We start from the raw sequence: 14,373 nt of genomic DNA, 5'->3' as shown, positions 1-14,373 counted from the left end.
CAACCTTTGCAAATGCCTAATTATTTCATGTTTAATTTCAATTTCTAATCGACAGAGATGGCAAATACTAGATTCTGGATTATTTGGAGATAGAAACTTCGATTTCATTGTCATAAATATAATTATTCAAAATGCTTAATATGTTACAAAAGAGACGTATGATTGATTTTTATGGGATGCTTAAGGGTGTGTTTGTTTCAAGGTATGAAACACTCCGACCAAATATCACATCTCTTGTTTTCTGATCTCGCAAAATCAGAAATTGTTTAGAGTGTAAATTTGTCTTTTTCTGTTTCTTATTACCCTTTCTTATCATTTTGCCATGAATCCATACCCAAAACCACTAGAAACTTCTTTCCCAGTGTAATAAAGTCATAATTTATTGGCTTTCTTCTCATATATTATTTATTATTATTATTATTATTATTATTATTATTATTATTATTATTATGACATGAAATTTTTGAAAGTATTTTAATAAAAATTATATTTTGTTGCAAATGTATAATGATATTATTTTGGGTAAAAATAAATGAAGGAGTATATCAATTTTCTTGGTAAGATAAGATGGTTTCCTATTTACTTAATTAGTTTCAATTAACACGAATACTTCACAAGATAATTTACTTGTGATATAAAAAAAAAATTACTCCATATTATTAGTTTGACATGTCAAATAACACTATACTTGTGAAGTTTGAGATTGAATGTATCTTGTAGTAGACAAGCTTTTTTGTCATAAACTACTTAAGTATAACTAGAAGAACGGGTTACAGCCATAGTCATAAATTTTAAAACCAGGTTTTTCCCAAAAGTGAGGCTATTTTCAAAACATAAACTGATCTAAATTAGTCATGACAGAAAATTCTCCTTTCCAAATCTCAAGAAAGTTATCACGATTGATTTGGTGAATAAATACGTCCAGTTTAGCAAAAACTCAATTGCATTTGGCCACATTCATTTTGGAGAAAGTACATGAACCCAATCTGCATTCATTTCCCAGTAGTTTCACTTAGCTTGTAAGCTCCAAAACCTGAACCTAACAATATGAAATTTCTATTTCTCAGTTTTGATGATTAGTTAACATACTATATTACTATATTTTTATGATAATTGCTCTAATGTTCACTCTATTGTAGCTTTGGATTACAACTTTTCTGTACAATTAGGAACAGAAAGTAATAAATAAACTAATATAGATATACAAGAATTTGAGATACACTGATATTGATGAATAGATACCTATATGAAACAATGAAGAAACGTATGTCATACCTACACCATCGTTTTGCCTCCACATAAATCACAAATTGTATGCCCTAGGCCTTCACAATATGGGCATTTTGTATCCTCGCCGACCCATTCCATAAACTGCATCACATATCTCATTTGTAAGCTCAAAAGCTTGTGCAACACAAAACAGTAACTGTGAAAGTTAATTTTCATAAAAAGCACAATTATCCCTTACCTGAGGTTCAATATTTGGCTCACCAGTCCCGTCACATTCTGCAATTAAAGACACAAAAGTTGACAAATGAGAAGATTTCCAAAAGTTGATATCATAATATACTTAGGAAACCAATACAATAAAGATGTTAATCTCTCAGATCTCTGATTTTCACTCATCTCCGTGTGTCTACTGTACGGAAATGTGTTCTTACGGAGATAAAAGCTACTTATCCAACAGTTCAATGAAATGGTTATTATACGAAGACCTAAATGTGAGGATAAACCGCCTCAACTCTCACTGCTTCATTGGAAACATTGAGCCATGCCGGCTGTTATGATTACTACTATCATGATTCTGATTCCCAAATTCACACAATTAGGATTATCACATGGAACTGAACTCTAACCAACTGAAGAGATTATTATTGTTAGTTTTCTAATGGTCTACAAATCAAATCTCTAATTAAGACAATTTGAGTAGGATTGACCAAGGTTCACATGACTTTTTTTGCTTGAGCTATTCAAATAACTCAGGTGAATGGGATTTGGAGAGGCCTTGTCAACTAGATGCCATTGTGCAGAAAAATAAACAGACTTCACAAAAATCTATTATGAGAAGCTCCGGTTGGAGGAACCAAACCACCTTAGGGAAAATGTATACTCTCAAAAAATACATTTTAATATTCAAAAACTGCTTTCTTTACTGGAGCTTATATATTGAACTAAAAGTGAAAACAATGTGGACAATTACATACCTGTACACAACAAGATACCTAACCCAGAACATTGAAGGCATTTTGTTGTTGCATCCTTTTTCTTGACCCTATCAACTGCACCCTTTGCAATAAGTCTTGAGGGTTCTTCCCACCGATTTTCTCCAAGGAGAAAAACTCTTGGATGGGATAATTCTGTTCCTTTGTCAACTTCCCCCACAACGTTTTGCTGAACCTCAGAAATTTCTCTCGCAGAAGCAACGGCAGCTCCATTTTCAACTTCCTAGAACTCACAGAATGATGAAGATTCAAATACAACAGCTTAATATTATCTCTTCGTTATTTTAGAACTCTACAGATTAGACCTACTACTGATAGGCGTCCACCTAACAGCTTAAACTTCTAGGAGAATCTAACCTTGATAATTGTGAACTAGTGAAAACGCCTTTGTAGTCTATCAAAGCCAAAAGTTCTGCCGTGAAAAAAATCCAAAGAAAAATATATATTTCACATGTTGAGGTCTTGCATATATCTTTCGTTACTCATTCATATTTCCATTGAGACTATGATCAATCCTATGGAATAAATTATCTATGAAACATTAGCATTGACATCTAAAGCAACACTGACGTGTAGACACTACTAATAGTGTAAAGAAAATAGAAGTGATTCAATATAATCACACATGTCAGATACCAAACACACTTTCAAAGTAGCAGTGCTACATAGCACGTGTTCAAGCTACTACTGTTTTTGGACAACACATTTAAGAGTAACTACAAAAAATGGTGGCATGTTCTCAGCACTCAAAGAGCAAAAAGTACATCTCATATAAGCAACAAACATACCTTTGGTAAAACAGTAGTAGATTTTTTGGTTTCCTTTGCATTTCCTATATCTGTAGTCCTTATCTCCAAATATAGCTTTTCAAGAAGTTCAGATGTCATGATCCCATCCTCAGTGACACCTAATGAAGACTGTTGAACAATATAATATACCCATCAAAATCATGAAAATAGAAAAGACCCAAAATCACAATACATAATATAAAAGCTTCATATCAAAGATTCATATATTATAGTACTAAAATAATCAGTTTATAACAAAAATAAATCCAAGATAATTATTATTCTCTTCACACCAAAGCTTCATATATTATTAAAAACAGAGACTAACTTGCCAAGTCTTCACAGCACGCTCAGTTCCACTTGAGAAGCTAGAGAATTCCATGTCCTCTTCACCCGAGTAAAACCCCAATTTTTGCAATGCTTCCTATTACAACACAAAAAATTCATCACAAAAATAAGATTTTGCAATGCATCAACTTCTACAACATCATAAACGCAAATCATAACATTCAATTCAATTCAATCGAACCTGCAACTTTCGAACATCTTCTCCTTCTGAACCTGTTCGCAAAACGGTCCTCTTTTGAACCCTAGCAATAGGTTCCTCAACAACTACAATCTCCTTTTCTTCAACAACCTCAACCGTTTCCTTCTCCTCTTCCTCTCCATCTTCATCTTTCTCCTCAAGCACTAACCTCCTTTGACTAGAACCACTGTCAAGAACCAAATTCTTATCCTTCAACACTTGCAACAACGTAGTAACATTCGTAACCGCATCAGAAACCGAAGCCGTAGAAGAAGAAGAATCCGAAGCTACAATTCGTCGCTCTAGCGATTGAATCTGGTGTTTAAGTTCGGTAATCTCTCTAAGAAGCTCATCGCGTTCGCGATTCCAACGATTCTCCTCGCGAATCCAACGTTGCTCTTCTCGGAGCCAGCGTTGTTCTTCGCGAAGCCAGCGGTGTTCTTCACGATCGGAAATGGAGCAGTGAGAGATTAGGGATTTGAATTTATAGAAGGGAAAGTTAGGTTTGAGAAATGGGAGGGTTTTGGTGGTTAAAGAGAGTGTGGAATTGATACTCACAGTAGTGACGGTTATGGGGGGAACTGTGAGTGCAGAGAGAGACATTGTGATTGTGAATAACCGCCAAGTGGAGAAAAGAGGCCATGGATTATTATGGATGGATATTATCGGATAGATTTAGTACCAGGTGGCGGGAAATCAATTGAGTTACGGATAGATTATTGATTAATTATTGATTAATTAATTAAGTAACTAGGAGTATAACTAAAAGTACATGGTGTGGTAAGCACATATGACAAAATAACTTGTAACCGCCGATATCTGCAGATAAAATACTGATATCTGCCGATGAAATGCATCACGAATATGAGGCGGATATCACGGATAAAATAAATATACATTTCAATTATTCATATTTAATGAATACGGATGCATGTGTGAGCCCGCAATATATTCATAATAAATTAATAAAATTATTTAAGTATTTCTATTTAAACATAAAAGCTAGTATTTTCATCTTGAAAAAAATATAGTTTTTTTGTTCATATTCTTAGATTTTCTTTTCATATTCGGTAAAAAAAAAACTTTTTGTATTCTTTTTAATTTTTTTTATACAAAACTTTTTATATTCTTCTTTTGTGATCACTATACCACTTGTATTTTGATCGCCATTTTTTAATATTATTTATTAAAAAAATGAACTTTTGCTGTTAAATTGAGAAAGCAAAATGTATGAATTTTATGTTTTAATATTTTTTTTCTTTAAAAGAAGTTAAAAACATATTATCAGAAAAAAGTTAAAAACATTTTTTCAATAATCAATTTTAGAAAGAAAAATAAACCATTCATAGATATTATAAATATTCGCGAATACCTCAAAACTTTAAAACTTTAAACTGCGTTATATGGTTAAGCATATGCAACATGTTTGACAATTAAAAAAACTGCTCCATCTGGTCTGGAGCCAATTTTGCTACTAGTGTTTTGAGTTGTTTGTGGCTTTGGCGCGAGATCCCTGTGTGGTGAACCTTGGCTAGAGAAGGTCGTTGGTTTGCTCGAGATGATTTTGAAAATTCATTTGTTGTTGGGGAATGCAGCATCAGTTAAGGGCTTAAACCATTATCATAGAGCTGAAATTATAAGTTAAGTCACATGTACTAGAAATGAAATCGCGCTGCTATGTTCACAGATAATTAGACAAACCTATATTACTCTATTTGATAAAAACCAGAACATCGCACGGGTCTGATTAGCTGTAAGTTATATAATGATTAAATAAAATATGATAATTCTAATAATGTAAGGTATATGAAAAAAGTCGAGTAACATTAAACGATAGTTCAACAATTATTTTGGAAAAATATTCATACAAAGAAAATTATGTTATATTGCGGAAGACTTCCTTATAGACCACATTCGAAGTCTTAGTCGTATCTTCACCGTCGTCATCGATGATCAATATTTTTAATCCTTTTCTAGAAGTAACTCTTGAAATTGCAACATACAACTGACCATGTGAAAACACTGGTGACGGAAGATATATCCCAACATGCTTTAAAGATTGTCCCTGACTCTTATTAATAGTCATTGCAAAAGAAATCATTATAGGAAATTGTCTCCGTTGAAATTTAAAAGGAATTCTCACGTCAGATGGTGTCAGAGAAAATCTAGGTATGAAAACCTGATCACCAATATTACTTCCTGAAATAATTTTTCCTTCAAGACCATGTTTTCCCAATCTCATAATAATAAGTCTTGTTCCATTGCATAATCCTAATTTTTTATTCAAATTCCTTAATAGCATAACTGGAGCTACAACTTTAAGTCTCAACTTGTGATTTGGAAGTCCTGGCGTAGAAATCGTGTTAAAAAATTCGGGAGTATGAACATCATCCACTATTTGACCGTCTACATTTTGTGTGAGTGGAGTATCATAACTCAAATATGTTTTTTCTTCACAATGAATTAAATCCAACATATAATCATTTATTGTGTCGACTATTGAATTTTTAGGAGCTAGTATAGCTCTATTTTGGAAATACGTTATATCGTTCATGTCTTGTAAAAGTTGGGGATATGTGTTTTCAACGATATAAGCAAGAGGATCACCTGAATTTGGAATCTATAAATCTGATGGAATGTCAAGTTCTAAATCATCGTCGTTGTCATCTCCAATTTCTCCATCGCCAACACCCAAAATCCATTCAAAAAACAATCTTCTTTGTTCAACGTCTGCACTCGAAGCACCACTGAGAAGCCTCATGTTTTTACTCAATGTTAAAACTTCACAAAAATTCCAAAGAACCGAATAATTAATAGTAGCATAAACAACTTCTGGCCTTGTACCTTTGGGTATTAGTGGTAGAATTTGTCTAAAATCGCCGCAAAAAACAACAACTTTTCCACCGAAGGGAACATGTTTATTTTTTTCATCAACTGACTTGAGAATATATTTTAAAGTTCGATCAACAGCTTCGAAACAGTGTGTGGTGCATCATTGGTGCTTCATCCCATATAATGAGCTTTGCTTTTTGTATTAATAGCGCCAAAGGGCTTTTAGGAACTATGGTACATGTTGAAAACTCGTCAACATTTAGAGGAATACAAAACCTTGAATGTGTTGTTTTAACGCCAGATATAAGCAATGCAGTGATCCCACTTGAGGCAACTGTTAAAACTATCTCACCTTTTGAGCGTAATGCGGCTGACATGGCCCTCTAGATAAATGTCCTCTTTGTACCGCCATAACCATAAAGAAAAAACACCAGGTTTGTTTTCGTTAAGTCTTGTCATGATTGTGTCGTATACTTTACGTTGCTCTGAAGTCATAGTTGACATCAATCTAATATGTTCCTCAGCTAATGATTTTCTGTTATAATTCAATTCGTCGTGTATTAAACTATTTTGTATACATTCCATGAGAAAGTGCTAGTTAAGATGAGTGCACCACCGAAGAGTGATGTACAAATCATCACCCAGATGAACTCATTGAGGCTGATGGTTTTGTGTTTGGCTCCCCAACAGGATTTGAAATGATGGCTGCCCAACTTAAAGCTTTTCTATATTCTACTGGTGATTTATGGTGAACACAGCGTAAGAGCATCTGTCTCCGTATTTTGTTTCTTAGATCGTGTTCAATTAAGATTGTTGGGTTTTTGTATATTGGCTACATTTTGCAAAAACATATTTTAGCCAAGTGTTGAGACAAGTGTGCTGACCCCAAGTATTGTGACAAATGTTGTGACACTTTGGAACAACACCTGACTCTGTTCTGCGCGCGCCAGCTGGATGTTTTTATTTTCTACTCAATCTTTTGAAGATCTGTTTGAAGAATTGTTTCAAGGTTTCTTACAGAGGAAGGCGCACGTGTTTAATGTGTTTCATGAGGCAGCTAAACCCTAGTTTTATTTTCCAAAAGAATTATATTTTTGGAAAATATATTTTTGCGGTTTCAAAAATATAACTATTGTTTTCAAAAATATATCACTGCTGCCGCAATTCTAGAAGCCCTAATTTTGTCTTGAAGCCCAAGTCATTCTACTACTATAAATACGAAGGCAAGCATATGGCTTCAAGCATCTAAAATCGAGTCTTACAAAGCGTGAGTTTTTTAGGGATTTTAGAGTGTTAATTGTGAGCCTTTCTTGTGTCTCATTGATGCAAGCTTAGGACCTGAGTGTTATTGAGTTGTAAGTGTGAACTTCTCCTAAGCTTTGAAGTACGGAGATTGTTCTATTGTGTTGTGTGGTTTACTCGCAAGCTTTTAAGCAAGAGTAAATCCTAGTTTCTTAGGAGTGTGTCTCCACCTGTTGTGTTTGTGTAATTGAATAGCAGCGCTGTCTGTGTTGCTAAGGTGGGAATTGGGACGGGGTCTCATATCTAGGAGTTCCTAGGTAGAAGGGTCATTGGGTAGTGATTAAGTGAGAAGTTGTAAACGGGTGAGTTTAGCTTCGAAGTAATACTGCTGATAGTGGACTTTATTCCTGGATTGGTATCCCCCAGAGTAGGCTTTAGGCTGAACTGGGTTAACAACTCTCGTGTGTTATTTACTTTACTGTTTGTATTGTTTTATGTTATTTGCTCTGTTTATAGACAAGTGTTGGCGCACCAGTGACAACATCTGTCTACAACAGACAAGTGTTGCTACACCTTGAGCAACACCTGTCCACTGTGTGCCAGGAATTTCAATTGGCATCAGAGCAGGCACCCTGTTCTGAATTTTAGGGTGAGCTCCAGGGAAATCGTTTCTGGCAAGGATGGACAAAGAAGGAGGTTTTGTTACCAGACCACCTCTCTTGGTTGGCGCTTCAAACTATGACTATTGGAAGTCCCGCATGATGGCCTTTCTAAAACAAATTGATAGCAAGACATGGAAGGCAATTCTGAGAGGATGGACTCCACCTGTGAAGATGGACAAAGATGGTAAACCAACTCTTGAGTTGAAATCTGCTGAAGAATGGTCCAAAGAAGAAGATGAGCTTGCTCTTGCAAACTCAAAAGCATTATATGCGCTATATAATGGTGTTGACAAGCACATATTCAGACTCATCAAAAAGTGTGTCTGTGCTAAGGAAGCTTGGACAATTCTTGAGACTGTTCATGAAGGTACTTCTAAAGTGAAGATGTCTAAGCTACAACTCCTAACAACTAAGTTTGAGAATCTAAGAATGAATGATGATGAAACCATTCAGGATTTTCACATGACCATACTTGATTTTGACAATCAATTTGATGCCTTGGGTGAAAAGATACCTGAAGAAAAGCTGGTAAGAAAAATGCTCAGGTCTCTACCTAAGAAGTTTGACATGAAAGTCACAGCTATAGAAGAAGCAAAGGATATCACAGATATGAAGCTAGATGAACTGGTTGGTTCACTACAAACCTATGAGGTAGCCACAAATGAAAAGATGGATAAGAAAAACAAAAGTATTGCTTTTGTTTCAAATGCTGAGGAAGAAGATCAACTGAGTGACACAGAATCTGAACAAAGCATCTCTGATGCAATGGTTCTTTTGGGAAAACAATTTAATAAGGTGCTAAAGAGAATGGACAAACGCTCTAAGACAGGTGCAGCTGACATTGGTCGCAACACTTACAGGAATTTCAGAAAACCTGTAACAGATGAGAAATCAGCTCCAAATAAAGGTGTTCAATGCCATGAATGTGAGGGGTTTGGTCACATCAGAAGTGAATGTGGAACCTTTCTGAAGAAACAAAAGAAGGGGTTAACTGTAACTTGGTCAGATGAAGATTCTGAAGGAGAAGCCGATACTGCAAAAGCTATACATGTATTGACAAGTGTTTGCACATCTGACACTGAATCATGTGAAGAAGAACTAACCTTTGATGAGCTTGCTGAATCATATAAAAAGCTGTGTCTGAAGAGTGCAGAAGTCTGCAGAGTCTCTGAAGAGCAAAAAGAGACAATCACTAAGTTGCAAACTGAGAAAGCTGCTAATTTGTCAAGAATATCTGAATTTGGTACTAAATGGGAAGATAGTTTAAAGATCATTGAGCAACAGAAGGCAACTATCATCAACTTAGAAGCTGACAAGATCAAACAACTGACTGAGATAGCCCATCTGAATGAAGAGGTAACTGAATTAAACTCTCATCTTGAGAATTTAAAGAAGCATGTTCTTAGGCTATTCAAAGGAAGTGATCTAGATGAAATCCTGGAAACTCTGCCTGCTCCTAGTAGATCCAAAACAGGCATTAGGTATGAATACAAAAATGTTAATAGGATTATGGATTACAACAAAGAAGGGAAATATATGCCTGAGACAAGTAAACAACCTTCTCCAAAAATGCATGACAGGATGTCGCCACACCTGGCTCCTAGACAGCAGAGACAAGTGTCACCACATGTGGCACCACATCAGCAAAGATGGCAGAGACCTAGATTTATACCTAGACCTAGAAGCAGGTACCACTCATGGAGATGTCACCACTGTGGAAGAAAGGGACACATAAGGCCCTACTGCTACAAATTGTATGGTTATCCAAGTGAAGTTCCTCAAGAGTCTGATCCATCCATTACTAAACCAAGGATGGAATGGAAGCAAAAAGATGATGCAATCAATACCAAGGAGTATACAGCTGAAAGCAGTGGGAAAAGTTTGATTGCCCATACGTCTCTCAGAGCCTCATCAAAAGAAGATTGGTACTTTGATAGTGGTTGTTCTAGACACATGACTGGTGTTGAAAAATATTTAAAGGAAGTAAAATCCTATGCCACAAGTTTTGTGACATTTGGAGATGGAGCAAAGGGGGAAATCAAAGGTATTGGAAGACTGATTGACCATGGTCTACCAAAACTTGAAAATGTTCTCCTTGTAAAAGGACTAACTGCCAATTTAATCAGTATAAGCCAACTATGTGATCAAGGCATGAAAGTCAACTTTACAAAAAATGAATGTCTGGTCAGCAATAATGAAGGAGACATCCTTATGAGGGGTGTTAGATCAAAAGACAACTGCTACTTGTGGATCCCTCTTGAAGAAGGTAATGTATCTACATGTCTCTTAACTAAAAATGAAGAGGTTAAGCTGTGGCATCAAAAATTAGGACACCTTAACCTGAAGAGCATGAAGAGAGTCATATCAGAAGAAGCTGTCAGAGGACTACCAATCTTACAGATACAGGAAGGCAATATCTGTGGTGAATGTCAGATTGGAAAGCAAACCAAAGTGTCGCACCAAAAGTTGCAACACTTGTCCACCTCTAGAGTTCTTGAGTTACTACATATGGATCTGATGGGGCCCATACAAGTTGAGAGTCTTGGAGGTAAGAAATATGTTCTTGTTATTGTTGATGACTTCTCTAGGTATACTTGGGTGAATTTCATTAGGGAAAAATCTGAGACTTTTGAAGAATTCAAAAATCTTTGTGTACAACTTCAAAAAGAGAAAGACTGTGGTATTGTAAGAATCAGAAGTGACCATGGTAAGGAATTTGAAAACTCTAAATTTGCTGATTTTTGTGCTGCTGAAGGAATAATTCATGAATTCTCTTCACCAATTACACCTCAACAAAATGGTGTGGTTGAAAGAAAGAATAGAACCTTACAGGAATCTGCTAGAGTAATGTTGCATGCCAAAAATGTTCCTTACAAGTTCTGGGCCGAAGCCATGAATACAGCATGTTACATTCACAATAGAGTAACATTAAGGAAAGGTACTGCTACAACATTGTATGAACTATGGAAGAATAGGAAGCCTACTGTGAAGTACTTCCATGTGTTTGGGTCAAAATGTTATATTTTAGCAGATAGAGAACCTAGGAGAAAATTGGATCCCAAAAGTGATGAGGGGATATTTTTAGGTTACTCAACCAACAGCAGAGCGTACAGGGTTTTTAACTCCAGAACAAGAACTATGATGGAATCAATTAATGTTGTTGTTGATGACAGTGATACAACAAGTGCAGATCCAGCTGAAGAGACAGATGTCATAACACCTGTCCCAACACCTGATGATGATCAAACTGAACCTGAACCTGATCAACATTCTGAGTCTACTACAGAGGTTCCTAGACCAAACAAGGGACCATCTACTAGAACACAGAAGAATCATCCTCTGGAACTTGTCATTGGAAATCCAAATCAAGGAATTGCAACAAGAAGATCAAAAGAAGCAATTTCCAATTCATGTTTCATATCAAAGATTGAACCAAAGAATGTTAAAGAAGCTTTGACTGATGAATACTGGATCAATGCTATGCAGGAGGAACTAACTCAGTTCAAAAGAAGTGAGGTATGGGATCTAGTACCTAGACCAGATGGTATAAATGTTATTGGTACAAAGTGGGTGTACAAGAACAAAACTGATGAAAATGGTGATATTACTAGAAATAAAGCCAGACTTGTAGCACAAGGATACACCCAGATAGAAGGAGTAGATTTTGATGAGACTTTTGCTCCAGTTGCTCGCTTGGAGTCCATAAGATTACTTTTGGCTGTGGCATGCATTTTAAAATTCAAGCTATATCAAATGGATGTAAAAAGTGCATTCCTAAATGGCTATCTAAATGAAGAGGTATATGTTGAGCAACCAAAAGGGTTTGTAGATCCAAGCTTCCCTAACCATGTTTATAAACTAAAAAAAGCACTTTATGGATTGAAACAAGCCCCTAGAGCATGGTATGAAAGATTGACTGAATTTCTTGTCAGCCATGGATACAAGAAGGGTGGAAATGATAAAACCTTGTTTGTAAGAGAAGAGAAAGGGAAGCTAATGATAGCTCAGATATATGTGGATGATATTGTATTTGGTGGAATGTCGCGACAAATGGTGGAACACTTTGTGCATCAAATGCAATCTGAATTTGAAATGAGTCTTGTAGGTGAGCTAACTTATTTTTTAGGTCTTCAGGTCAAACAAATGGAAGACACCATATTTATCTCTCAAGAAAAATATGCAAGAAACATTGTAAAGAAATTTGGAATGGAAGGTGGTAGTCACAAAAGGACACCTGCACCTACACACTTGAAGCTTACCAAAGATGAGAAAGGGGTTGATGTGGATCAAAGTCTCTATAGAAGTATGATTGGGAGCTTACTATATCTCACAGCTAGCAGGCCTGATATCATGTTTGCGGTTGGAGTTTGTGCTAGATACCAATCTGAACCCAAGATGAGTCATCTGACTCAAGTAAAGAGGATCTTCAAATATGTCAATGGCACATGTGGCTATGGAATTCTATACTCTCATGGTAATGATTCTACCTTAATTGGATATTGTGATGCAGATTGGGCTGGAAGTGCTGATGATAGAAAGAGCACCTCTGGTGCATGTTTCTTCTTGGGAAACAATCTAGTATCTTGGTTTAGTAAGAAGCAAAATAGTGTATCTCTATCAACAGCTGAGGCAGAATATATAGCAGCTGGAAGTAGTTGCTCTCAATTGTTATGGATGAGACAAATGTTGAAAGAGTATAGTGTGGAGCAAGATGTCATGACACTCTACTGTGACAATCTTAGTGCTATAAACATTTCTAAAAATCCTATTCAACATAGTAGGACTAAGCACATTGACATACGTCATCATTTTATAAGAGAGCTTGTAGAAGAAAAAATTGTTACACTTGAGCACATTGCATCGGAAGAACAATTAGCAGACATTTTTACTAAAGCGTTGGATGCAAGTCATTTTGAAAATTTAAGAGGCAAACTTGGAATTTGCCTTTTTGAAGACAAATAACAGTTACAGCATGCAATGCGTGTAACCACCTCTCACCACTTTAAGTTACACGCTAATCAAGGAAGTTCTCATTCAACTTCCCACAACCTCCATCAACCACAATCATTACTTTTCATCTATTCTCTCTCTCACGCTCAAAAACTCTCTATCTTCCTCATCAACATTTCTCTGACTTCTCCTCTTCTCAGAAAACCTCAATTCCAAATCATGTCTAACTCCGCCAAATCTTCACCAACAAAGTCAGATGCTACTCCATCACTACAAAAGGTGGTAATCGATGCTGTTCCTCTCACCACCATACCTTCCATAAGTCCAACTATGAGGAGAAAATCAGTTGCGAAGAAGGAAAAATCATCACGAACGAGCATAAATCCTTCATCTCCCTCCTCTTCAATTAAGAAAACGAAGAAGAAGAGCAAGAAATCGCGAACTGAATCGAGAAGGTCTTATACAATGTCTGAACTGCATGTTGATCCTCTGCCATCAAAAGATGTTCCTACTCCTGTCGTTGATACTACAAAGGACGATGTTGACACATCTGGTAAGAACTCACTTAATCAAAACTCTGATGTTCCAAATTCTGTTGAAAACCTAGGTTTAGAGAAACCTACTGTGTCTGAAAATTTGGGGAAAAGTGTTCCTAACCCCCCTACTGTTGTTGATGCTAATATTGGTGCTTCCACTGAGACCAATGAAGCTGTTGCTGATGAGTCTCTCCAGAAAACTGCTCCTGAGACTCATGTTGCGCCGAATGTTGCAACACATGGCGCTGCGCCAAATGTGGTGCCAGATGTTCCCACATCTTTGGCACAAGAAAATCTGGTGGACTATTCTGAGTCTGATGAGAGTCCTCCACCTAAGGATACTGATAAAGAAGCTGTTTCTGATAAAGTTGTGAATGAAACTCCTGAGGTGATAATTGTTAATGAAAATGAAACTACTGTTAGTGATAAGGCTATTCCTGCACATTCTGAAGCTAGTGTGGCTAGGAGGACTAGAAGTAGGGCTGGTAAAGCTGTAGAGGCTACTAACACACCTGTCCAAACACCCAAACCATCTAGGGCTGAAAAAGTTACTGGTAAAAAGCCCCTATATGGACCTCCAAAACCTGTAAGTAAGGTGGTTCCTAGAACTGAGAC

At 36.3% G+C, this 14,373-nt stretch overlaps 1 protein-coding gene across 3 annotated transcripts; it reads right to left on the bottom strand.

The window, feature by feature from the left end:
• Positions 1 to 635: 635 nt before the first annotated feature.
• Positions 636 to 4,185, bottom strand: LOC123899153 (protein disulfide isomerase pTAC5, chloroplastic-like). Of its 3 annotated transcripts, none has more exons than XM_045950237.1 (7): positions 3,540 to 4,185; positions 3,339 to 3,434; positions 3,011 to 3,139; positions 2,205 to 2,445; positions 1,469 to 1,506; positions 1,243 to 1,371; positions 636 to 1,039 (listed from the first exon to the last, which is right to left on the bottom strand). In XM_045950237.1, the coding sequence occupies exons 1-6, from the start codon at positions 4,137 to 4,139 to the stop codon at positions 1,276 to 1,278; spliced, it is 1,200 nt and encodes a 399-aa protein (XP_045806193.1). In that variant the 5' UTR covers positions 4,140 to 4,185; the 3' UTR covers positions 636 to 1,039; positions 1,243 to 1,275. The 3 variants fall into 3 exon arrangements, with proteins under 3 accessions (XP_045806193.1, XP_045806186.1, XP_045806177.1); XM_045950230.1 differs by having other exon boundaries at positions 1,276 to 1,371; XM_045950221.1 differs by lacking the exon at positions 636 to 1,039 and having other exon boundaries at positions 1,134 to 1,371.
• Between the last annotated feature and the right edge of the window lie 10,188 nt (positions 4,186 to 14,373).

This window comes from Trifolium pratense, linkage group LG1 (assembly GCF_020283565.1).
Source record: "Trifolium pratense cultivar HEN17-A07 linkage group LG1, ARS_RC_1.1, whole genome shotgun sequence".
NCBI classification, from domain to species: Eukaryota; Viridiplantae; Streptophyta; class Magnoliopsida; order Fabales; family Fabaceae; genus Trifolium; species Trifolium pratense.
This window is presented reverse-complemented; position numbering and strand designations above follow the sequence as displayed.